The sequence below is a fragment of the Carettochelys insculpta genome, chromosome 7, assembly GCF_033958435.1.
Source record: "Carettochelys insculpta isolate YL-2023 chromosome 7, ASM3395843v1, whole genome shotgun sequence".
NCBI classification, from domain to species: domain Eukaryota; kingdom Metazoa; phylum Chordata; order Testudines; family Carettochelyidae; genus Carettochelys; species Carettochelys insculpta.
Genome location: NC_134143.1, coordinates 37,646,511 through 37,673,576, shown reverse-complemented (window position 1 = coordinate 37,673,576; position 27,066 = coordinate 37,646,511). Strand labels below are relative to the sequence as shown.

The 27,066-nt window shown below is 40.7% G+C and overlaps 1 protein-coding gene across 2 annotated transcripts in view; it reads left to right on the top strand.

The window, feature by feature from the left end:
- The window catches only part of PRKG1 (protein kinase cGMP-dependent 1), an 880,390-nt gene that overhangs the window by 665,466 nt on the left and 187,858 nt on the right, over window positions 1-27,066 (top strand). For both annotated transcript variants that reach the window (XM_075000323.1, XM_075000322.1), the window contains exons 6-7: window positions 13,433-13,510; window positions 21,047-21,141. In XM_075000323.1, the coding sequence (XP_074856424.1) occupies window positions 13,433-13,510; window positions 21,047-21,141 (173 nt within the window). The remainder of the gene's footprint in view (window positions 1-13,432; window positions 13,511-21,046; window positions 21,142-27,066) is intronic.

Genomic DNA, 27,066 nt, shown 5'->3' with positions numbered 1-27,066 from the left:
GATTTATATGTAAGAAAATGAATAACATATAGCATAGGATAGGATGTCCAGTGGTATTGCTGTAGAGCTACAATTGTGAATTTTTGCATTTTCTAACATTATTATTTTAATTCTGAAATGTTAACACTGCATTAACATTGGACTGGTTTTCCTAGTGGTGTTTTGAGTTTACAATACTTGGATCTCTCCTGTTCTCACATTGTTCTTTGACAAAAGATAAAATTCTTAGATATTGTTCATGTAAATGTGGATTGCCAGTTATTGAGGTTTTCTAAAGACAAGCTGTCCACATTTTGAATGGCTAACCTCCCTCAGAACTCAAATATAATCAATGGGATAAGTATTGAGGACCTCCCAAAAGGGTTTTCTTTGGCAGTGCTCAGAAGTACTTGGCCTTATGCTATATTCATGGCCTCTGCCATCTGCAAGATGAGGACTCAGCTAAATAAGGAAACATGTCAGGTGCAAGCCTATATATTGTAGTTTATGTCACTATATGCAAACAAATATTTGAAATGCTGCATCTTTCACAAATATTTATTGTAAATAGAACAGCTTATGATAAATATGCTGCCTCAGGAAAAAGAGAAAAGACTAAAGGCAGATCAACCCTAGTGCCTACTTGTATATAACTTAACTCTCTTGGGGTGGCCACCCCCGCAGCTACATATGTTACACTGAATTAAGCATCATAGTTACCAGCGCTAAGTCAGCGAGAAAGCGTCACCCATCAACACAGCTACTGCCACTCGGGTGACGTCTGCACTACAGAGTTATGCCGAAAAAATGTGTCTTGTTGACAGTCTGCTGACAGAATTTGGCACTTCTGCCAACAGCATTCCACCTCTCTGTGACGAGGAATTGTGCCTTTGTTGACAGAATCTATGAACAAAAAAGCCATGTAGATGCTCTGGAGGCCCTCAGTCGACAGACAGGGGTTCCAGTTCACCGGGCAGCCCTGTTTGCTGAGCTTCTAGTGGCCCATTCTGTTGAAAGAGCAGCTGGCCACTCTGTTGACAGAACCGATCACTCTTTTTATATGCTTTTGTGTGTGGACATGATCTGTCAACTGAAGTTTTGCCAGAAGAGCTATTGCAACAGTAATTTCTGTTGACAGATCACTGTAGTGTAGACGTAGCCAGGGAGGTAGAGTATTTACAGTGACAACACAGTACTTTGCCATCAACATAGATCATCTACACTAGTAGCGCTATAGCGGCACAGCTACTTTGGCATGGCTGCACTGCCATGATTCTGGTGTAGGGTAGACTAGCCCTATGCTGCGACTTAAAACTTGGAGGTAGAGTTTGGAGAGGTAGATAGGTACATGTGAGCTGCATAGAACTAAGGAACCCAGGGTCTATTGAAATGAATGGCACAGTTCTTACTGCCTTCAGTGCATCTAGGTTTTCACCCTAAATGGTAAATGCTTAGGGTGATTATAGTCATGAAAAATTTGAAACTGAATCAATACCACAAAATTCAGATCTGGATCCTAGTTCAGATTTTGAATGATCATTCTCTCCTAAACTCAAGATGTCCAAATCAGTGGTATGATACATCTTCTCAATTATGTACCCCTGACGAATGGCCTGCCGTATGTGATGAGCCTTTAATACTGTGGACGATTGTATCCCCAGAATCAACTGTGGGTACAGAATTATAGGTCTAGTTATTTGTCAACTGCTGAAGCTGGTGCATCTGACTGTACCCATTTATTCAAGCACAATCTCAGTGGGTGCAGTTGCAGGTTCAAATCACTGCGTGGATACAAAATTATATGTCCACATTTTATAATTGATGCCAAATTGTTCCTGAGAGGTCGATATCCAGGTTGAAACTTGGTTGAAAATCATGTAGTGTGTGTATATATATGTGTTAATTTATATGGAAAACGAAAAGTAGTTTCCGTTTCTGAGAGGATTAATTTTAAAGCCATGATGTGATTAGTCCTATTAATGACTTCATAATAGCAACACTAAAAATATCATTTGTGTTTGTTTTCCATTTGTAGGACCAGATACGGAACACCACTTCATCTTGTTCATGCCCCTCCAGCAGTGCAAAAGGTGTTAAGAAAATTGGATTAATTAGTTATTTGAGGATTCCTGTAGCTCTTTGACACCTTTTCTTGCCTCTCATGCCAATAAAGGACAGTGGTGTAGACAGAAGGACCCACTTGAGTGGGCCCTGACATTGGGGGTGTGGGCAAGAATGATGGGAGGAGGAACAGGGTAGGAGAAAAGTGAGGTTAAATCCTGAGTTTGCTCTGTAGCTGGAGCACTGGGGCAGAGCAGGGTAAGCTCTGACACCCCAAGCCTACTCCCTGGCTGGAGAGCTGAAGTGGAGCAGTATAAACCCCAGCCCTGCATCCTAACCAGAGTACTGGAGCCCAGCGGGGTAAGCTCTGGTCCTTTCCCTGGCTGGCTCACCAGACAGAGCCAGATAAGCTCCCATGCTTTGATCCTGCTCCTCAGCTGGTGCACCAGGTAGACTGGTGAGGGTGGGCCTGGATGCAAAATGGGTGGGCCAAGTCCCACCCAAGCCCACCCGTGGTTGCGCCCTGATATAGAAAACATGTTGGAAGTGGAAGCCAACGTAGCTGAACAGCACCATAATGCTGGTCAATGTTGGACAGTGGAATGGTCTCTGAGGATTCAAGTTACCCCTTTCCTGAGAGACATCCCTCATGTTTTGGCTAGGGGAACTGGTTGTCTGCACAGACAATCTTGGCCAAGCTCTTTCCATCCAAGAACTTTGGGAGACATTTTGCAGATTGACTCCCAGTGTTCTGCGTGATACGGTGTGGCTCACTACAACCCCTAACATATGGCTGCCTGGTGCAATCTAGCCCTCAGTTTTGCAGGGACATGTAAACTGTTAACACCATTATGAAATGCAGTGTGACTGCTCAATCCAACTTTCAGAGACATAACTGTAAGTAATTTCTTAGCCATAGTGTTTTTCTTACAAATTAAAAGACACCTTTAAAATGTTGCAAGTACAGTCCAGTAACAGCAATGTTATTGCTAAATACTAGATTAAAATCGTTTTCTCTAAACAAACAACACCCACTTAACATTTTATTACTTGACAAGTCTTGAGCATTTGTATTGTTAATTAAAATATTTGCTTCCAGTCCAAGATCTTGTATAACAACTGCAGTCTGGACCGAGTGGTTGGTTATATCAGTGATTTATAATTAAACCACAATTCAGATAAAATCTTAAGTGTACTAACAATAGTGACTGAACTCCACTAAAGTGAGGGTACTGTCTGAAAAGCTGCTTTCTTGATCCTGTCTCATAGATGAAATCTGTGTTCAAAGATAGTAGCAGAGAATGACATCTTGTGGCAAAGGTGCTGAAGGCAAAAAGTTGCTCAGATTGGCTATAGTTCACACATACTGGATTCTGTTCATTCTTTCCAGTACTCTTTAAGTTGTTATAATATCCTTTGAACTGAAGAATTTACTCGAGGGAGACATGTTACATTAGTTTTATAATACACTAATAGAAAGACTAAATAAATGAACTAGATCTGGATTAAATAGTCTTCTCTAGTCTTCAGGAATGTTTTCTAGCATGCTATATAATTATTTCTAACAAAAGAATTAAATTTTCAAAAATGTGCATTTACTTAAAAGAGGCTACTGTGTCATCGCCCATTAAGATTTAAGCAGAAATGTCTTGTGTTCATTCCAAAGTAATTATATACATGAGTTTCTCATATATGAACTTTTGGACAATGATCTTTAAAAAAGAAATGTATATAAAACAGTAGCTACACTTATTTAAAAGTGTTTGCAGGACCAGGATCAGGGCAGTGAGGCTTATATGGATAAAAATGGCTGAGACAAGTAGTAAAAAATTAATATATTAACTAGATAACCTGAAATGGAATTTGAAAGGAAGGGAGTGTCTGATTCTCAGCTGATGTATATTGATGGAGATGTGCTTACTTAATACAATTGATCAAGAGGGTTTGAAAGAGCTAATAATGGGATTGGATTAATATTCAAATTTTCCTTTTCCTCCTAAGAAGCCTGATTTAAAGTCTGCTAAAGTCAACTGAAATCATTCTATTGATTTCAGTGGGCTTTTGAAAGGTTCCCTAATGAATGTGAATGTGAGATTTTTATAACATAATATTTCTATTCAGATTATTTTCATTTTTACATAAAATATGCTTTGAATTTGCAACTGTTCTAAAGAATGCTCAATCATTAATGTAGTTTTTTTCTTTCTGACCAATTACCCACCAGCCCTCACACAGTAAACTGCATTCATGCCTATGGTAAATGCATTACAGAGAAAATATTTATTTAAATAATGAAATAACCATTTTTTTTTTTTTTTTTACAAAGAAGGATTCTTTCGAAGATGAGGTTTACTTTCGAAAGAGCCCCACCTACACTGCTTTTCTTCTTTCAAAAGAAGCTGTTTCGAAAGAATGTGCAAATAAGGTGCCAGATATTGAAATCTGCACCTTATTTGCATTTTCAAATTTTCCGCATTTGCATGCCTGTTTTTGAAAGAGGAATGCTTGTGTAGACACAGCCTTGGTGACAATCAGTGTCATTTTTTGGAACAGGAATAAGAACACCAATTGGCCATCTCAGTTGTTTCTTTATACATATTCGACTCTTATGTTCCAGTTCCCAGGGTTAAAGGCCTACCTTCCAAAGTCTGTTTTTTGTGTGTTTTTATTTTTTGCATAATGGTAATTGTGAAATTCACATTACCCAAAGGATTTTCCCCACTCAATATTGCGTGTCCCAGATGTCCATGCTTGCCTAGCACATCTGAATATAGTAACAGAGAGGAAGCTGTGCTAGTCTATACAGTATCAAAACAAAAAGCAGTCAAGCAGCACTTTAAAGACTAGCAAAATAGTTTATTAGGTGAGCTTTCGTGGGACAGACCCACTTCTTCAGACCATAGCCAGACCAGAACAGACTCAATATTTAAGGCACAGAGAACCAGAAACAGTAAGTAAGGAGGACAAATCAGAAAAAGATAATCAAGGTGAGCAAATCAGAGAGTGGGGGGGGAGGTCAAGAATTAGATTAAGCCAAGTATGCAGATGAGCCCCTATAGTGACTCACAAAGTTTCCGTCCCGGTTTAAACCATGTGTTAATGTGCCGAATTTGAATATAAAAGCCAGCTCAGCTGCTTCCCTTTGGAGAACGGTGAGAAAATTCTTTTTCAGTAACACACATACCTTTAGGTCATTAATAGAATGCCCCATTCCATTAAAATGTTGACTAACTGGTTTGTGGATCTGGAGTGTTTTGATGTCTGTTTTGTGCCCATTAACCCTTTGTCTAAGGGAGTTACAAGTCTGTCCAATATACAAAGCATCTGGGCATTGTTGGCACATGATGGCATATATGATGTCAGTAGAGGAACATGGGGAAGTGCCCGTGATTCTGTGAGTAACCTGGTTAGGTCCAGTGATGGTATTTGCAGAGAAGATATGTGGACAAAGCTGGCAGCGGGCTTTGTTGCAGGGAAAGGTTCCAGGACTGGTGTTCCTGGGGTATAGACTGTGGCTGTTAGTGAGGATCCTCATAAGGTTGGGAGGTTGTCTGTAGGAGAGAACAGGCATGTCACCCAGGGCCTTCTGGAGTGTGGCATCCTGATTAAGGATAGGTTGTAGGTCTTTAATAATTTGTTGCAGTAGTCTGAGTTGGGGGCTGTAGGTGATGATCAGTGGTGTTCTGTTCTTGGCTTTTTTGGGCCGATCTTGGAGTAGCTGGTCTCTGGGTATTCGTCTGGCCCTGTCGATTTGTTTTTTTACTTCTCCTGGTGGGTAATTCAGGTTTATGAATATTTGGTAAAGATCTTGTAGTTTTTGGTTTCTGTCAGTTGGATCAGAGCAAATGTGATTGTATCTAAGAGCTTGATTGTAAACAATGGATCTAGTCATGTGTGCAGGATGGAAGCTAGAAGGGTGTAGATAAGCATAGTGATCAATAAGTTTTCGGTACAGTGTGGTACTGATCAGGCCATCGTTGATTAGTACTGTAGTGTCCAGGAAATGTATCTCTTGCATGTTGTAATCGAGGCATAAGTTGATGGTGGGGTGTAGATTGTTAAAGTCTCTGTGGAATTCTTCTAGAGTCTCTGTACCATGGGTCCGAATCATAAAGATGTCATCAATGTATCTTAAGTAGAGGAAGGGTAATAGGGGACGAGAGCTGAGGAATCGTTGTTCCAGGTCAGCCATAAATATATTAGCATATTGTGCGGCCATGCGGGTGCCCATAGCAGTTCTACTAATCTGGAGGTATAAATTGTCCCCAAATTGGAAATGATTGTGTGTGAGAACAAAGTTACAGAGGTGAGACACCAGATTGGTTGTGGTGGCATCAGGGATGGTATTCCTGATTGCTTGTAATCCGTCTTTATGTGGAATATTAGTGTACAGAGCCTCTACATCCATTGTGGCAAGGATGGCATTATCAGGAACTTTTCCGATGTTTTGTAATTTCCTCAGGAAGTCGGTGGTATCTCAGATATAGCTGGGAGTGTTGGTGGCATAGTGTTTGAGGAGGGAGTCCACGTAACTGGATAGTCCAGTGGTAAGGGTGCCACTGAAATGATAGGGCGTCCAGGGTTTCCAGGTTTGTGGATTTTGGGAAGTAAATAGAATAATCCAGGCTGCGGCTCAGATGGTGTGTCCGAGTGAATGAGGTCCCAAGTAGCAGCAGGGAGTTCCTTCAGTAGTTGTTGTAATTTCCTTTGGAATTCCAAAGTGGGATCAGCGGAGAGAGGTCTGTAAAATGTGGTGTTGGAGAGTTGTCTGGCTGCCTCCTGTTCATAGTCTGACTTATTCAGGATGACAACAGCACCCCCTTTGTCAGCTGGTTTGATTATGATGTCTGGGTTATTTTTGAGACTCTGGACAGCATGGCATTCAGCATAGTTGAGATTGTGTCTCATTTGGCATTGTTTGTGTATAATGTCAGCCTAAGCACGGTTGCGGAAGCACTGAACGTAGAAATCCAGACTTTCACTACGACCCTCAGGGGGAGTCCACATAGAGTTGTTCTTCTTTTGTTGTTGGTAGAGGGGGTCGAGAGAGTCAGACTGTTGTTCATAGGTGTGCTGGAAAAATTCCTTTAGACGGAGGCGGTGAAAGAAGGCTTCAAGGTCACCACAGAACTTGAATTATGGTATAGAATCTGAATATAGTGTCTTTAATTTCTTACATGTCGCAGGATTCACATTTGTCACACTAGGATTCAAGGAATGGATGATACTGGACTTAAAAAGAAAAGCTACAAATACTATAGGAGGAATTCAAGCAGCTGAAAACTTCACTCTTTGGAGACTTTAGTGATCATATTTATTGTACATAAAGGAGAACGTTAAAAAAATGAAACAATGAAAAATGTATTGGTCACTTTATTAGGAAGAAACATATTGTGCAATGTTTGTTTCTTCATGTTTAGGTATCTGTGCACAGGGATGTCATTCCTGGTGTGCACACATCCCGTGCCCAGGAGAGTTGAATCTTTAGTTAGTGAGAACTTTTTAACCAGCAGTGCCCATTAGGATGAAGTTTGCATCTTCACCCCTCATGCTACCATGTCAAAAGCCATAAAGGGAATAGTGACCCTACCCATCACTACTTCTGTTTTTATCATCCAAGACCGTCAGACTTAACAGCCTCAGTGCCCCCATAGCCTCTGTAGACTCTCTGTAGACTCATAGTTACTAGTGAGTCGCTGTACTTTTATTTCTTATGTTTTGTTCTAGCATGTTGCTGCATGTGTGCCTATGCACGTGTGTGCGCGCGCGCGCGCGTGCACACACACAAAGGTTCTGTTACTTAGCTGCCCCATACTGGGGCAGTCTGTCCTCAGGATTGAATCAAACCATCCCTGTGTTAAAACTTGTGCATTGAGTGACATGACTTTCTCCTTTTATCATGGACATTCCCTTTGCATGATGGACACAAAACGTCTGTTTTGGCCTCAGAGAAAGCCATAGTCTGTCACCAGCTCCAAGTATACAGTTAGTAAATATTTTCCAAAACATGCACAGAGAGTCAGCAAATGTACATTGAAAACAGAACGAGTCCATGAGAGGAACACCTGACGCTGACATTCTCCTGAAGGAAAAATCTTCAGTTCCTTCTTAAAATCTTCTCTTATTTCAAAGGCTTCCGATAAGGATTCTGGGTGTTGAAAGAACTTAGGGCAGTTGGGGTCCCCCTACCATTTATACCCATTGGGCAAGTAGTATGAGGGTTTGTACTCGCCCCAATGGACACTGTTCATTAAAAGACTCTGATCTCCTGTGCATGGGGTACAGGAGCTCAAAAACTACTATCTGCATATGTACAACATTTTGGAGAGCCACCATTGCTTTATTGTAACCCTTCTTCTGTCCTCTGGGAGCCTGCTTTAATTTCTTGTGTGTTGGCTGAATTCTGCCACTCATGTATTGTGTATTCCACTGAAACAGCAGACAATTTCTGTGGCAATACACTCAGGTTATGCAGAAGAGTTAATGTATTCTATCTCCATAGTTAACCTTCATGTACATTGTCCCATGCTTACAAAAATACACATTTATGGTTCTTGGTATATAAAATTATTCAGCGATTATTTTCAACAATGACTAATTTCAACTTTTCAGCTGACTTTTTTCATGGGCCTCAGCTGGCTGGGTTGCCCAACTAGGGAAAGGGAAGCTTGCAGCTAACTTCTGTGGCTTATTTCCCCAGCTATCCAAGCCTTGGCTGCTGTACTGTTCTTAACAGCCTATATTTGTAGTTTCTCCTTCTGTCTGGCTAAACTGGACTCCAGTGCTGACTCCCTGCTATCCAGCTTCTGGAAGTAGTATACCAGGTATATAGTGTAATCCAATTAACATTCTGCATGTGAAAAGAAGGGAAGTCATCTGCCTCAAGAGAACTATATCCTCTTTCTCCTAGATACTCTGTAGAGAACCCTGTGGGTTCTAGATTCCCTAGGATTAGGAAGGGGCAGGCACATAGTAGGCAGAGGTGGAGAGTAAGTGTTCACACACTGGTTGGGAGAAATGATGAGTGAATTAATATGCTGTCTCTTGTTTGGCCTAATGGACATTATATGGGACAATGCATAAATCCTGAAGATGAGCCTCCAAATCTTTAGTCATATTAGTAATTCTTGATCTTACAAGTGGTCCCATTTCTCACTGGGACTCTCTCAAAAATAACATCATTTACATGGCTAAGGTTTTCAGAAATTGGCCCATGTTGTTAGAGAACAGCTTTAATGTATTTACTTCCTATGCCCTGCTTTAAGAACATTTTTTAAATTTTATTTTCTAACTAATCTGTATCTTGAAGTCTTTTCTCACCTAGGAGATATACCTTAATCTCCTAAATAACAATCAGGTTTCACAGCCCTGTATAAAAAAGTGAGAATTAGTGCTCTTCATCACCTCGGGCATGCCTTCTTAAAAATACAATTATTGATATATTGATACTGCCCAGTTTTTGCATCTGAGTGCAGAGTACTCTAATCCTGCTGATTGTGTTCTTGGACAAGTCAGATAACCATTACCTTTCAATTTTCCAAGCATAAAGTGTGGATATTAATACTTAACATACCTCATAGTGATGTTTTGGGGATTGTTTACTTAAGGTATGTAAAAGGCTTGGAAGATATAAAAGAATTCTGTAAATGCTGAACATGTGTTTATTTTGAAGGATCCCTTTCTAGATAGACTGTCTCTCAACATTTTATAATTCATGAATAAGGTCCTTTTGTGCAAGTCTAGACAAATAACCAGAATAGGAGAAATCTGTTAGCAAAGTCTTTTTACATGTTTAGTTAGTGATGAGAACATGACAAACATTAAACCTGCATGTTCTCCTTCCTCTTTTATTTCACTTTTAATTCAGACTTCATTGATTCTACATGTATTACCATTAAAACTCCCAGATCTTTATTTTCGTACTTTTTCATTCAGAACATCATTTTTATGCTGTCTCTGGACTGGTTTTCTGTAGAGGAACTGTAATTCTCTAATGTTAATATAACATATATGAACCAGCTATAAAAATGTTCTGTTGGTTGGTTCAAATCATGCTGAATAATAATACCCCTATATACATGCAAGCAACTATTACCGTCTTCAACTTGCCTTACAAATAGGGTGTGGTAGAAGGATCATTATTAGTTCTATTTTTTATGTAGTGCCACAGGGGATCATGGCACTTTGCACTGCTTCTTGCACCAAGAAGCATATTGTCTGAATAAATGGAAACAGTGAAATGAAAAGATGAAGAGTAAGAATGAGCAGAGCTGATTAAAAAGTGAGAAATTATGAGAGTTAGTGGATTCTCGGTGCATATCCGTAGCACAGAGAATAGTGTGAACAAGGCATAGAGCCAAGAGTGAGAGGAAGAGACAGAAATGATAGGAAAAGAGTAGTGAGGATAGTCCAAGTCTGGAGAGAGTTTGCAGACAGAAATGAGTGAGGGGATTGCATGGCATCAATGCTATACAGAAGCATAAGGTGGTAAAAAAACAAGATTGAAACTCATGTGGCAAAGTGCAGGAGGCCAGCGAATGATGGAATTCCCTGAGGAGTCAGTGATCAAGATAGAAAGAGCTATAGTGTTTTGGATGACCTACAGACTGAAGTGCTTTGAAGACTACAAAGAAAGAAGATATAGTAATGAAAGCAAGAGGCAGTTATGTTTCAGGAGACAGGAGAAAATGAAAGGGATATTTTAGAATGCCTGAAGAGACTGGGTTTGGTGACAGCCTGAATGTTGGGGTAATTAACAGGGAGGAGCAGATTGTGAGTCTTGCTAATGGGGAGATTGATACAGAGGCAGTGTATCCCAGTGGGTAGAGCACAGAATCAGGACCAAAGTTCTTAGTTTTATGGCCAGCTCTGCCACTGGTGTACTGCGTGATCTTGGACAATTCACTTTATTGCTCTGTGTCTTGGGTTCTCCATCTGCATAATGGGGATAACAATACTTATCTCTCTTGTAGGGAATGTTGAGCTCTCTAGATGAAAACTAAGACCTAGGTATTATGATTATTTTTATTTATCTTGTTTATTAAAATGGAATGAATCAAAAGAGCTTGGAAGGAAAACTAAACTTAAACTTTTCTTCCAAGCTCTTTTGATTCACCTTTCAAAGTCTGAGGAAAGGTCATATCTCTCTTGTTTTCATGAAGTCTTTCTGTTCATAAAATGAACAGGGATTCAGGGTCCCATTTACACTAAGATTAGCTTCTCAACCAGAAGGTCTGGAAATTTGCTGCACAGCATTTTCAGTGACTAGTGTTATGTGTCAGTTTTGGGGTTCCTGATTTGAGGTGCCATGAAGGGGCTAGATTTTCAGAAAATAGTTCTCAGCACATTTTCAAGTTAGGCCCCTTCAAGGGCCTCAGGTTGTTCATGCAAAATTTATGCAGTCAATATCCCCATCTCAAGTCATTCCTGTCTCAGGGACTGGAAGATCCTGAGTTTGTTCTTGCAGTTTCATGGATTCTATTTGAACATTTTTGTTCTTCTATCTTTGCTGCATGGGGCGCAAAGAGAGTTCAGATCCCAAATTCAGAGGCTCATGAGAGACTCACTAGAAGCTAGAGCCTTTTGCCGAGCATCTACAGTCATGTTTCCATAGACCTTCCCTTCTTGAAGTGTCATGAGAATTATTCAACGGTGGTGACTTGGTGTAAATGAATGTCCCTTTTATTAAATTATTCTTTAGATTGTAAAGAGTATTCAGACATCCAAGTTACCTTCTTATGCTCAATTTTTCAGTTTCTTCTAGCCTCTTTTTTTCATGACCAATCAATTTAGACAAACCTCTGCAGACAAGAACTAGTTGCATTTTAGGAATAAAGTATCGTTCATTGAGTTACTGTTTAACTAAATATAAATACTTTACCCTCCTACCACAGAACTATTTTACTGTATATTTATTAGCTCTCAAGTGCTTTTTCTCAGCTGAATCCTAAAATACGCTTTTTTCATGGTAGGGTGTTATCTGAGTTCGAGACACCAAAAAGACTGAGGGTGAAAATTATAGCTCAACAAACTGATTTGTAAAATATGAGGGTAGTTATAAACTTCAGCCTATTTTGAAGGTTCAGGTAAATTCCTGCATCCTGAGTTAAGGTCTTTTCCACCTGTGTTTTTGGTGATAAACTACTTTTGAGAACACAACAGATCTGGCTGTCTTTCCTGGGATTTGCTTCATTCTTCAAATAACACATTTACTAAAACTTATTTCAAAGTTTCATATTGCAATCAGGGGCTACATCTACACTAGGGTAGAAACTCGATCCCAGGTGCGCAGTTCTAGCCAGGCCATTAGTATAGCTAGAATCAACATATCAGAATTGACTTTCTTACCCTGGGTAGAGTGGGACTCTTCAGGCTTGCACCAACATCCCTGACTCCACGCGCAAGTGTGGAGTACCAGTGTCGATGGCTGAATTCATAGAGATCAATTTTACCATGTCTTAACACATGCAGCAAAATTGAACTGCATAAGATCGAGCACGGCATGGTCGATTAGCCGGTAAGTATAAGTTGACCCTAGGGGAAGCATAAGAGGTTTGAATTCTGCAATAAGTATGGCATTCACCACAAAAGCTTAATAAGGCTACCACTATTAATGTACCCTGGGGAAAATTAGGTCAAAATTTTAGGTGTGATGCTGTCACTTGACATAATTCTGCCTTTGCTTGTTATTGGTCTGTAGTTTATTGGCGTTGCTGATGCCCAACACCTCTGAATGTCATGCCAATTATTCAGAAGCCTAAATATGGATATAGGAACTTTGTTTGGAACACACTGGGTTTTATTTATTCACCCCAATATTGTTACATGGATTGGTGTAATACAAGGAATTTCTTCTGGCTCATGTTGAGACAGTCACTCCAGCTGGAGAAGACCATATATTAGCAGGGAATTTTTCTATACACAAGGGTCAACAAATCCAGGCGACTAATACAACTGATTTGAACTGAAACTAATTGCTTAGATAAAGTTACTGACAAAATAAGATGAAGACCACAAATACAGATAAAAAGATTTGGTACAGAACATTTGTTACAAGCAGTTTATTACCATCGTTTGGTTTGTACTTGATGCTCTGCTGAAAAATTCCTGTGTCTTATTCAATTAGGACACATGGATTGAGAACCCTGAGGATAAGGCCCCTCACACACAAGAGCTGGCATTAATAAAATTAATAAGAAAAATGGGCAAGACAAATGATTTCTTTTTCATGCTATATTTCTTGATGTAGGGTAATGCTTCACTCATGACAGGTGTCAGGTGTGGATAAAACTTATTCAAGCTTCATGTCTCCCTAAGAGTTATCTTGTAAAACTGCTTGACTGCAAACTGAGTGACAGTCTCATTCCTTTTGTTCTTGTTAATTTTCCTACAGACACACTATGAAAATGGAGAGTACATTATCAGGCAAGGTGCTCGAGGGGACACTTTCTTTATAATCAGCAAAGGAAAGGTAAGTTTTCACTCCTTTCAAAGGAAGTGTCATGAACAATGATGGTGTAACTCTGGAAATGTAGTCCCAATCAATCCTTTTCTTGCAGGGCCACAAATGTTACTACATTTCACGTTTAATTAAACTTGGCAGTGTCAGGAGGGAGAATAACCTACGGAAAAACACCACACAAACACCCAAAGGCAGATCTCTCACGCTATTTTCCATTGTACACACAATGAACAGAGTCAGAGGGATAACCCTGTTAGGCTGTAGCTTCACAAATAACAGAGTCCTGTAGCACATTAAAGACTAACAAATGTATTAGGTCGTGAGCTTTCCTGGGTAAGACCCACTTCCTCAGAGTTGGAGTAGACAATGAACAATGATCACTGTTCGGCTTATGAAAAAAATTGTTAAGACATCTTAATTGCATGACAATCCAGGCTTTCTTTACAAACTTTTAAAGTATTGACATAACCTGAGACTGCCAGCATGGTTGCCCATTATGCTAGTAGGTCTCTTAGGAATGAAACATTATGGCCATGTCTACCCTTCACCAAAATTTCAAAAGGGCCATGCTAATGGCCAAATCGGAGAAAACAAATGAGGCACTTAAATGAATATTCAGCACCTCATTAGCATGCTGCCAGCTGCGGCACTTTGAAAGTGCGGCGTTTGGATCATGTGTAGCTCATCTACACAGGGCCTTTTTCAAAAGGACCCCGCAAGCGTCAAAATCCACTTATTCCTATCATACTGACTAGGTGTAACTCAATCACAGTTATTGGCCATGTCTACACTTGGCCAAAATTTTGAAAGGGCCATGCTAATGGCCAAATTGGAGAATACTAATGAGGCACTGAAATGAATAGTCAGTACCGCATTAGCATGCTGCTGGCCACGACACTTTGACAATGCCATGTTTCAATCATGCGTGGCTCATCCATACCGGGCCCTTTCCAAAAGGACCCTCCAAACATCAAAATCCCCTTTATTCCTATCAGCCATGTCTACACTTGGCCAAAAAGCTGATGGGAATAAGGAACGGGGATTTCAACATTTGTGGGGTCCTTTTGAAAAGGGCACCATGTAGACAAGCCGTGCACAATCAAAATGCATCATTTTCAAAGCACCGCGTCCGGCAGCATGCTATTGAGGTGCTGAGTATTCATTTCAGTGCCTCGTTAATATTCTTTGATTTGGCCATTAGCGTGGCCCTTTCAAAATTTTGGCCAAGTGTAGACACAGCCAAAAACTGTGATTGAGTTACATGTAGTCAGTATGAAGTTTACTTAGATTTGGACCAGATATATGTGTTTTAATCTCTCATTCTAAATAATATTATTTTTTTGTATTTGTTGTATGTTTACAACATAGAACAGGGATGAGCAAGATATAGCCCACAGGCTGCATCTGGCCCATGGACTACCTAAGGCACAGAGCAGCCAGCCACTGCTATAAGTGGCATCCTACTCCATGTAGCTCTCTGCTCTGGATTCCTAGAGGGATGGGAAGACTTCACATACTGCTCCTGCCCCCCCCTTGCAAAAAATCTCAGCTCCCACTGGCCTGTTTCCAACCAGTAGGAGCTGAGATATTTTTGGTGGGTAGGGAGCAGCACTCAAAGCCCCCTACACCCCTCCAGCCTCTGAAGCAGAAAATTTACATGAAGCAGAAGGCAGTTTTGAGTGGTCTGGGGCTGCAGCAGACAGAGAGCCTGCTTCAGATGTCTGCTCGCCAGGAGTCACCATGTAAGTCTTCAGTCCAGAGCCTGCCTCAGGTACTCCAGATTTTCCAGCTCTCAGCCCTACTACTCCATATAACCCAAACCCTCTGGTCCTCCTCCTGCACCCAAAACCCCTGTCCCACATCACACACACTCCCCACCCTAGGTGGCACCCCAAACCTCTTCATTCCCTCCTGTACCTCACTCCACTGCCCCATGTCACAATCCCCTCCTGCCCTAGGTAGCAGCCCAAATCCCTGACCCCTGCCCTGAGTCACAACCCAAACCTCGGCACCTCTTCCTGCATCCCAGACCCCTAACCCCAGTCACAACTGCTTCCTTCATCCCATATCCCTCCCAGACGTCATGCCCCTTCCTGCACCTCAGTCCCTTAGCCCAAACTTCCTTCTGCACCCAATCTTCATCCCAGACCTGCAACTCCTCCATTAATATCATAGAAGAGTGCAGCCCTTGACCACTTTCCAAATCTCTGCAGTTTGGAAAAATCAAAAATTTTTCCCCACCCATGCCATAAGAGATGGACCAAATAAACACTGACTAAAAACTTTTTTAAAGACTTAAATCATGGGGGCTCATAAAACTTCTGAGCTGTCATTCTGAACTGAAACAAAATATATAGTACCATATTTCTATCGAGAATTTGTTAAAATTTGCTCCTTGTTTTGACGCTAAGCCTCTACTCAACAATTCACAGGAGAGGGAAGGGGAGAGGCAGGGTGGGAAATTTTTTTAACCTTGTTTTATTTCAAAATCTTGGTAGTGTTAGCTTTTTTGCCAGTTGAAAGTTCTGAATTATTTGCTGTTAAGTTAGACAACCACATTACTCCTTACCACAATAGGACGCAGATGTTGAAGGGAATATACTGCAATTTCCCTCTGCAGAGAATACACACATACTGAAAAACAAATAAAACTAAACAAAAGGGGACAGATAAATTGGATGTGTCAATTCCAACATTCTAGTTAAAGTTCTTATACTTGTGCAGTCACAGTTTCATACAGGTGTTTTATTATGAAAGGCAACAAAAAAGCACAGGCTTCTGAGATGGAAAGAGAATTGTTCAGTTTGTTCCGACATGACTGCCACATATGCAGGGATGTCTTCTGAGAGAGCATGTGATGCTGCCAGTTCACAAGTACTGAAGTTAATATTCTATCTCACTCACTTTGTCTCTTTAGCCAATGTTTACCAAACAGCTCAAGTCAGATATTCACTGGGGTGGGGGCGAAGCTGTGTGTGTATTTTCCATGAGAATAAGGCAATCACTGGCAGGTTTTCTAAATGGAGCACATTATGGGACATGTATGTAATATGAGTGCTCAGAATGTTCATATTCTCTACCCACTCCTTTTTCTGTCCCCCTCCTACCACATTTCTCTCATGATATTCCCATCCCCTGCCCCCTGCATGAAGTAACTGGTCCTATTGTAGGGTTACCAACTTTCTACTCTCATAAAACCACACACCCTTCCTACACCCCTGCCCAACCACTGTCCCAGCCCTGTTCTCAGGCCATTCCCATTCTCATTCTATCACTTCCATGCTCAGTCCTCTCACCCTCCTTACTTACTCATTTTCATCTGGCTGGGACAGGGGATTGGGGTGTGGGAGGGCATTAGGGCTCTGGCTGGTGATATGGGATCTGGGGTGAAGCCAGAAATGAGGCATTCAGGGTATGAAAAGGGGCACTGGACTGAGACAGTGGGTTGGGATGTAAGAGGGGGTGGGGCTTGGCATGCAGAAGAGTGCTGTGGGCTGGAGCCAAGGGGTTTGGAACATGAGGGGAGATCAGGGTTGGGGTACAGGGGCCCTCAATGATGCAGCCTGCATGTGACTCTTACCTCAAGCAGCTCCTCAAAGTAACTTCATATCCTCCCTCCAGCTCCTATGCCATGGCTCCCAGCCATTGGGAGCTGCAGAGCAAGTACTAGGGGTGAGAGCAGCACCCAGAGCCCCATGGCTGCCTCTATGTATAGGAGATGGAGAGGTGACATGCAGCTGCTTCTGGGACCTATGTGGAACCACATCAGGCAGGGACCCTGTCTTAGTCACGCTGCACCTCTGTCTAGACTTCTAACATTCCAGTCAGTGGTGCTGACATGAGCCTCCAAGGTCCCTTTTTGACCAGACATTCTGGCTGAAAATCAGACACCTGGCAATGTCATCCCATCATCATCTTTCTCCCACATCTCTGGGTAAGAAAAGCAGAGTACAAATGGTCCCCACATGAACATTCGTTTCCAGACAGAGTCTGACATGCTGGCCTAATTTGTATCATCAGGTACTCAAAGCCGGCTGCACCCCATCCTCTGTACTCGGAAGGATGACTAGGTCCCTGTCTGACAGGTTTACCAGTCCACATGCAAAACAGATTGATATTTCACTGCAGTCAATAGTCATGTCCTGCCACTAACAGCAACGCTAGAATGTTATGGAAGTACACTGACATCTACTTGGGGTCTAAATGTTTATTTGGTAGACTGTTTTTTCTCTTTATTGATTATGTTCATGTTTACTGTGAGAGCTGATGGCCAGCCAAGGCAGCTGAAATAAAGTAATACTGGTTGGCTATGGTTACACTTCAGTGATCTGTCTACAGAAGTTACCATTGGAAGAGATGTTCCCACAAAGCTTCTGTTGACAGATCATATCTACACATAAAAGCAGCTCAATCTTTTGATCCACTCTGGACAAAAGGGTCCCCTGGAGCATCTACACAGCTTTTCTTGTCAACAGTTTCTGTTGACAAAACACATTTTGTGAGCAGATGCTCTCCAAGTTTTGTTGACAAAACCCCAGTTTTGTCAGCAAAACTTGCTAGTGTAACTGTAGCCATTGGGATGTGCCACAGGGCCTTAACCTGCACCTTGATATGGACACTGTTTCAAAGATTCCCACTGTGCCCTTTTTTAATGAAGAATGTGCAGTCCACCCCATTACTCCAGATTTCCAGAGAGGACTGTGGTGAAAGATGATGGATGGCAGAAACTGGAGATCAGTAAACTGAATAAATGCCTTTGGCAAGTATATTAAATCTTTGCTGTGTATGGGAACAGTGCAATGACAACGTCACTTCACAGACCTGAGTTCCTCGAACACCGAGCCAGAGCCCTGGCAATACAACAGTTAAATAAAATGGATTAGAGTATATGGCTCTACTGTTTGCAAATGTGACCACATAATGTCCCAACCTGAATCCTGCTCCAGACAGTTAAATAAACCAAATAAGAATCTGACGACAGATCTCATGACTGGACATGTACGTGCTACATGCACTTACTTGATTTGATTATTATCAGAGATAATTAGGTATAAAGCTGTTTCCAATTTCTGATTTTCATATAGTTCACTATATCCAGCAGTGATATCTAGGGCAAAACCTGGCTTGATTGAACAAGAAAGGTCCTGAAAATTCCTTAACTCTGCCAACCTATCTTCACACACAGATTAATTCCTTGGTCTCCCAGGGTATAGCTAAGCTGCAATTAGAAGCCTGAGGCTGGCCCATGCCAGCTGATTCCAGCTCACGGGGCTTTGGCTAAGGAGCTATTTAATTGCAGTCTAGATGTTCAGGCTGAGGCTGGAGCCCTGCCACCAGGACACTGCAAGGAGAATAAATGGTTTATTTTCAATAGTTTGCACTCTTCATACCAGTCTGACAGTCTGGCATCGCTCAGTCAGTATAGTCAGACTGTGCACCATGCTGCTCTGCTGTGTGCCATTTTCCTGTAAAAAAAAAATCAATGTCACAAACTTAACATGTGCATCACTGATGTCATAGTATCTGGTGATTAATTCACATCATCACTTTAAATTGGGTGACAGCCCTGTAATCCCTTCGCATTTCCTTCTTTCCTTGGAGTCATAGAGGATCACAGAGAAACAGATTAAAACACAAAAAGACTTTCTTTACTTGCTTGTTTTTTGTCATCTGCTACAGACAGTTCTATCTGGTCTGCTACACTTTCCTTGCCACCCTTGTCTGATCTTTGATGACTCACTGAAAAAGTCTATTGTAGGCTGACTGCTCATTACTGGCTCAAAACTACTGCATTGAGCACCCACAAGAGAAAGGAGAAGGCAGTTGGAATGTTTTGGAGTTTTATTTTTTTTTTTGGAGTCAGAGGTGGAGTTTCACAATAAAATTAACCTAGAATGCTTTCCATTTCCCCAAAACGGAACTAAATTAAACTGTTTGACATCCCAAATTTCTTTGTGAAATTGCATATTCAAAACCTGTGATTTCCACAGAAAGCATATGTCGTTTGCAAATTTGATCTAAGGGTGAAATGTTGGCCCTGGTTAAGTCTAGGTTTGAAGGAAAGAATTGCATCTCATATGAGGGGCATATACATCCCACATCTACTTATCATATACATCCTAGATCTACTACCTCCATAGGGTTTCTGAATCTTTGGCAGACTTGTGTAATGTGCTGTATAGTGGAGCTGATTGTCACTGTGGGCCCAGGTGCAGTGTGAGTGGGTGGGTCCAGCCCACCATCTGCAGCAGGGTTGGAGCCAAGGGCAGAAGGGGCAGGGTTTAGGGTACTCAGCTTTGCCGCCCGCCCCACCCTCTCAAAGCTGTGCTCAGAGCAGCAGCAGAGCACTGCTGCAGTCTTTCAAAGGAGCAGTGGCTGGAGCTCGGGTCCACTTTGAAATAACAGGTCCTGGGGCAACTGCCCCCACTGTCAGTGGGCCTGGTGCTGCATAATCCTTAATGCTAGTGGCATCTCCAGGAAGGATTTGCCTTGCAGCAGTTGCTAGCAGTTTACCAATGTGTCATAGACAAACAACAAAGTACAAGGAAATCAAGGTTTCATGCTATCTTAGTACAAAGTAGAATGGTCTTCAGAAGAGCATTTAAAAGGAAAATTAAAAACAATTAGGGCCTCCAGTGCTCGAATTCCAACTCCAATGAATGTGAAGACCTCCAGCTGTTGTGTAATACCCATATTTTTCAAATGAATCTGTCACTACACCACACTTATTTTGCAGACGGGCTGGAAATCAACTTTTCAACTGAAAAGCCTGTTTTTCCACAGCAAAAAGAAAAGTATTGCAGACTGCACAGCTGCGGACTGTCATTTTTCATTCATTAAACTGGCAAAGCCATTTAAAGGCTGTTAAACCACTTTTACAGTTTTTATTTTATTCTATTGCTTTTTATTTTAATTTTAAATTAAATATACATGGAATTTTTTTATCTCTGCTCCAGTTAGTGTTTGAGGTTCATGGCCATGTCGCTTCATTGCAGTCAGTGATTGACAGAGGGAGGGTCTTCATCCTGAAATATTCTCTCTTCATTTCAGCTTGTAGCGTTGTTATCCTGGTTAGTAAATGTAACAGAATAACCTAAAATTCTGTAAAAATAAGCCCTCATAGTAAGTCTGTCTTGTACTTATAAAAGACCTAAACAAACAGACCTCTGTGCTCAAACAGCCAGTTGCAGGACTGGGATGTCAAATGCTAAAGTCAAAGAGAGGATACAATTCATATCGGCATTCTCAAGAATAATGCATACCCCAGGAAAAGTAATCATAGATTACCTTGCATGGCCTAAGAGGCTCATATGAGGAACTGGCATTGTAGTATGTTTGATGACATAAAGCTAAAATGTTGACTGGGAAGACTCTAATGAGATTTAGGATACAGGAATTACCAAGTTAACTAGATAGGTATTGAATCAGGCCATTAATTGAAATTGCCATAAGATGACTCCTAGAAATTGCCATAAGATGACTCCCAAATGAATAGTCATTATTTATAAAACCTTGAGGGGTTTTTTTTTTCCCCCTTTATCACAGGTAAATGTTACTCATGAAGATTCACCCAGTGAAGACCCAATCTTTCTCCGCACTTTAGGGAAAGGAGACTGGTTTGGAGAAAAAGCACTTCAAGGGTAAGTACTATAAATTATGTAGCTGTTTGACTGTGATTCGTTGCGTATAGGGATTCTGAATAGATCACTGGTACTCTTGTAGCTATAACTGAATTCGAGGTAATCTTGTTCAGTCATTAGCCTGGAGGCACTGTTAGTCTGTAGTGAACATTGCACTGGAATTTTGCTTCAAATTGGTAATAAAATTATTGTTTTGTACTTAAATGTCTGCATCTAGCCCTCAAGTTTGTTAGCATAAGTGAATATTCACTCATACCTGCACCATGTCCTCTTTGCCCAGGCAATCTGGGTCTGGCTAACTTTTTTTCCTCCTTTTTTAAAAAATTTCCCATATTGTGGTATATTTCATGCATTGGGTGAGCAGCTGATTGCCTGTACTTTTACAATTATGTTCATAATGTACACACTTGAGCAACCTGAAGTGTTTTATTTGGTGAATATAATTGTTGGGGTGGGGCCTTAAAAATGTAAGTATTAGTCCAACATACACAGATGCTTTCTGAATGAACATGTACATATCTAGGATACCACAGATACAGTTTACTAGTAAACTCAATAATGCTGTATCTCAACTTAAATTTGATGGATGGAAAGCATATCTGAGGCTAGCTGACAAATGCTAATATATACAATAAATGTTTAGATATTGCTGTTACAATGAAAGATGTGTCTGGATGTCTCTGTGAAACCTCTGTGAATATTAGTTAAAAATAAATAGATATAGACAAGCAGCACATATAATACAGGCAAGAAACAAGCAGTGGGTATTGTCTTTTGGTATTTTGTGCACCCCTCTGGCAATTAAAGATATTTTTTCACAGCTTTCTGTGCAACTTTTAGTGACACCTATTGACTCATTGGGAATTGTTCAATAGTAGCTCCATTCAATCCTGTGGCACTTTACCCGACAGTGATAAAGTATTACAAAAAAAATCTGAAGTTCATGTATAATTTCATCTACACTTTATCCAGTTACAACTAACAGCAACAGTGAATAGTTGCAGTCTTCGTTACACATATTGCTGTACTGAAGGAATTAGGATAACAAGTATTTTATAACATTTTGGAAATATTTATGCTGTTGTATCATATGTTTCTAATCAGTGCACACTACACTTTATTTTACATGATCTCGTTATCTTTAATGGCTCAGTCCCCGTTCATAAATGTTTATGGCCTGTCACACCTCAATAGTCTTGGGGTAGATGCCAAGATGAGCAGAGCAATTCCTAGGTGCAATGAGATCAAGTCAGCGGACTCTTACAGCATAGGGAAAAGGAAAAGGGGCTCCAAAAGGGTGAAAATCTTGTTAATTAGAGGTGGAGGGCTGTATTAATTCGGAGCAGCTAGCAGGGAGCTGGAGATCAGGGCCAGATGACTCCACTTCAGGCATGGTTGAGGCCTTTAGAAGACTCCCCATTTAGAAGAAGTGGGAGGGAGGAGAAAAGGAGATGCAGAGAGAGAGGGAGACATATGGAGTACCAACAGTTATAGAGTTAGAGACAGCAGGGGAGAGAGTCCTAGAATCATAGAATTATAGAATGCTAGGTCTGGAAGGGACCTTGAGAGGTCATCATGTCCAGCCCCCTGCCCTCATGGGAGGACCAAGTACTGTCTAGACCATCCCTCATAGACACTTACCTAACCTGCTCTTAAATATCTCCAGAAATGGAGATGCCACAACCTCCCTAGGCAATTTATTCCAGTCTTTGAGCACCCTGACAGTTAGGAACTCTTTCCTAATGTCCAACCTAAACCACCCTTGCTGCAGTTTAAGGCCATTGCTTCTTGTCCTATCCTCAGAGGCCAAGAAGAACAAGTTTTCTCCCTCCTCCTTATGACACCCTTTTAGAAACCTGAAAACCGCTGTCATGTCCCCCCTTAATCTTTTCTTTTCCAAACTAAACAAGCCCAATTCTTTCTCTGAGTATTTGTTATAAGTACTAGGAGGAGTATCTGGGCTCCCTACCACAGAAACCTGCTGTTAAGCCCAAACATCAGGCAAAGGGGGAAGGCTGCCAGCCTAAATACTGGCTAGGGAAACAGGGAACCTTGCTCCACAGGCCTGTTAGCTCCTGGGATGAACAAGCACATATTTTGCACTCACCACTACAGATGACAGAGTGGGTGGGGGCACATATGTCACCTTCCCTCAACCCAATTTTTTGGTTTAACCACCCCCATCCCAGACAGGCTGGTTGGCCACTGAGGTGTGTCTGAGGGTGCGTGTGGTGCTCTCCCACCATTCTTCGCTTCCTGGAATCACCTGGCTGAGGCACCCAGGCTGCTTTGTGCCTGCCCTACCCACAGCCACACCCCAGAGGTCTGCAACTGACATAGTGAGAAGAACCTTTCTTTCAAATTCAGTCACAAAATCAATCCTTCAAGAGCTGCAATGCATGTGAATACGAGACAGTCCTTATTAAATAATGTCAAACCATATTTTTGGTCCCCCTTAATTTAAAAACAGTGATTTGTACTAGTTAGAAAGTTGTTACTCTACCTGCCTCAACCACCAAATCTGCCTTCCTGCCCCAATGTTTTACCTCCCATCCCACAAACCCACCCAACCAACCCCAGGTTTAACTCCTTCTGCCTAGTCCTCCCGTTCCCCCCCCCCCCCATATTCAGGATTTACCTGCCTCAGCTAATGAGATAAGTGAACAATTGGCAGTATGGGTCAACATGATAGGCAATGGTCTCTGCATAGCAACAGACTTAACACCGTACATTTTTTGCAAGCATCATGGTAAAGGAGAATATTAAGAAGGTGTTTGAAGGTGGATGATGAGGTGAGTAATGCAGCTGTTTATGGGGAGTGCTTTCCTACTGAGTGTGCAGCACTGGGGAAAACAATAAGGTGTTTGAAAATTGAACAAATAGGCCATGGAAACTGGCTTCCTGGGTTAAATGGAGGTGCACATGAGAATGTTATAGTGAGTGAGAGATGATAGTAAATTTGATGCAGTAGAGAAGGGGGAACCAGTTGAAGGATTCATACAAGAGCATGATATGTTCAAAGCAGCAGGCTAGGACAGTGATCTTGAAGCAACATTCGAAGTGGATGTGAGTGGGGGTGTGGAGATTGAATTTGTAAAGTGCAACAAGCAGGATGCTGCAGTAATTGAGACAGGCGAATGAGCGCTTGAATATGAATTTTAGTTGTGTAACTGGAAATGAAACTTAAAGAAGTTTTGTTATGTAGGGCTTGCATTTAGGTCTCTCAAAGCAAGTTCTTTATTGTAGTACACGTGTTCATGTACAAAACATATCTTTAATCGAAAAATGTAAGTATGTTCTTTGTGTACTTGTCTGAAATGTAACAGGCCAAATTCTAAAGTCAATGGCAAAATCCAAAAGAGGTTTAAGAGCAGACATTACTGCACATTAGTGCTTTCCAGAAAATGTAGTTTATCAGTGGTGGGGAAAAATACTCCCTGGACTTTTCTGAAGACATTTTAGAGCACATTGGAACACTGTTGAATAAGGAATTAGAAACCTGGTAGTCAGAGGTGTGGAGCACCTGCATATGCCATTGATTCATTAAGAGTTTGAGGACTCAGTATTTCTCAAAAACAAGCCATAAATGCACAACTTTAACTTTTATTATCCAGTACTCTGAGCATTGTATTAAAAAGAATCCTTTGTACTACTTCATACATGAAATACTAACTATGTATGTTCTGATAGTCCTTAGCTGGTGTGTTTGGTTTATTTATGAGGCTATTTCTCATCGAGAGTAAAATAAAAACATGGGATTTTTCACAATTGCACTTTCAGTATTAAAAGTTAGCCCCAATTCACGATAGATGCATTTACTTTCAAACTGACCCAAATAAGCAAATGTTTCTAGGAAGGGGAAAATGATGCTGGTGTCCAACACTAAAAAGCAGATAGAGTAACAGCTACAGGTTGAAAGTCTGTAATCCAGAACACTCTGTCTGGCAACATCTGTTGTCTGAAATGATTTTAGTTAGTTAGATGTCCTCTTATCGTGAATGTGGCCAAGTTTCTTTTAGTCCCATAAAGTTTGTGTATAGCCACCAGTCCTGGATATCAGTGTTTTGTGCTGTTGTTTCGCTGTAACTTACTCCTAAATGTGTTCTAAGAACCCAGTAAGCAGCAGCAGATTTAGTAATGCTGCTAGACTATATTGATCCCCCACGGTTCAGCAAATTCTCTCATTCAGCCTTGATCAGGTTGCCACATTAGAGAGGTTCAACTTGTACTAACAAAAATAAAAAAAAAAATTTGAGGCATAAGACTGCAGCTGCCACTGTAGACTGGCAATAAAATACAGCTATAAAACTATAACTCCTATTCTTTGCTCATTAAAAATTTATTCAGCTACTGACTGTTGTTGGTGTGATCAACATATATCTTATACAGCAACAAAATAAACAGTGTGCATGGATTTAATTTTTAAAAAGAGAAACATTGTTTTCACCTATATCTTTGAGAAGGTAAAATGAAAATTGCAGCTTATTCTAAAGTCTCCATCAATATATATTCAGTGGTTTGTCTTTCATTGGAGTTTATTTTATGTTGTTACCACAAGAGGTAGCTAGTTCTATGTGACAAAGTAATATATTGCTGATTTTAAAAAAAAGTTTACTAAAATAAAATGTTAATTATGAAGCAATATAGTTTGTTAATTGGTCCATCTAATCTTACTTTAAAATGAATGCATGTGGTTTTCACTTCTGTGCCTCCATTAAAACTTATTTTCTTCAATTACTGTGTGTTGATTTTACTGATGTTTACAAATGCACTCATATGTATTTTTCTGCAAATAGTTTTCTAGTTTAATTAAATTAGAGTGAAATATTAAATTTAGTGGATTGCAAACATAATACAGTACAACAACGATCCATTTGAGGGGACTCCTTTTGGCATGTCTTGTGAATTACTTTGACATTCCATATTGAAAAACCACATGAAAGACCTCCTGAATGAGTCTTTTACATATGTAAAGGGTTGAGTGGAGAATCGTATGTGCTTATTGCTGCATGAGTTGGAATCTCATGATTAAGACAGGGAGCTCTGTGAGATAGTACCCTCTCTGATGTGTTTTCCCTTCCACAAAAAGCAAAATAAATATTTTCTAAATTCAGATGGAGGAAAACAAAACACACAGAAGGATGAGGTGCACTGGATTTGTAGTCTGTGCAATGAACTCAAACTCAGGAGACCTGGATTTAGTTCCTAGTTCTGTAACAGGCTTCATGAATGGTCTTGATCGTGCCACTTAATCTTTCCCTCAGCTATCTGCCTTTCTCATACCTCTTGTCTGGCTTTTCTATTTGGTGTGTAAACTCCTTAATCGATAACAATCTCCTACTACAACTTTGTATGAAGCCTCGCCTAATGAGGCCCTTATCTTGGTTAGTGTTTGTTGGTATAATAATAATAATACACTTTTTCTGCCCTTCCAAATTTGTTAAGCTGGTTTTGGTGCATCTTGTTTATGCCCTGGTTTTTTGAAGAAAGTGGCTGAGGCGAACAACTTGTGTTAGATGTGTGACATTTTCATGTTTTGTCATGAAAAATGAATATTTTGTAAATGAATATTTTCCTTTGCTAACTCAACAGGCTGACTTGCACTGTCATTTCACAAACAATTTGGATAGTTAATGTGTTCTGTTTTGTGAGAAATCTGGGTGTCTTCTATTTTCATGAGAACTCTTACTATTTTCTGTGTGTATCTCCCAACCTCTTCCTAAGTTGTTCTGCTGCTATTTTTAATATTATTTGTGCTGCAACTTCCACTTTCTGTGTCCTCAAGCATCTCTGTAGTGTATTGTGCATCAGGATGAATAAGCAATTTACACTAATGTTGAGTATTTGTTTGTATGCAATGATAAATTTCTTCTGTGATTACCCAAAAAAGTTTTAACTCCAATTTCTACGCTCTTTAATTTGCTC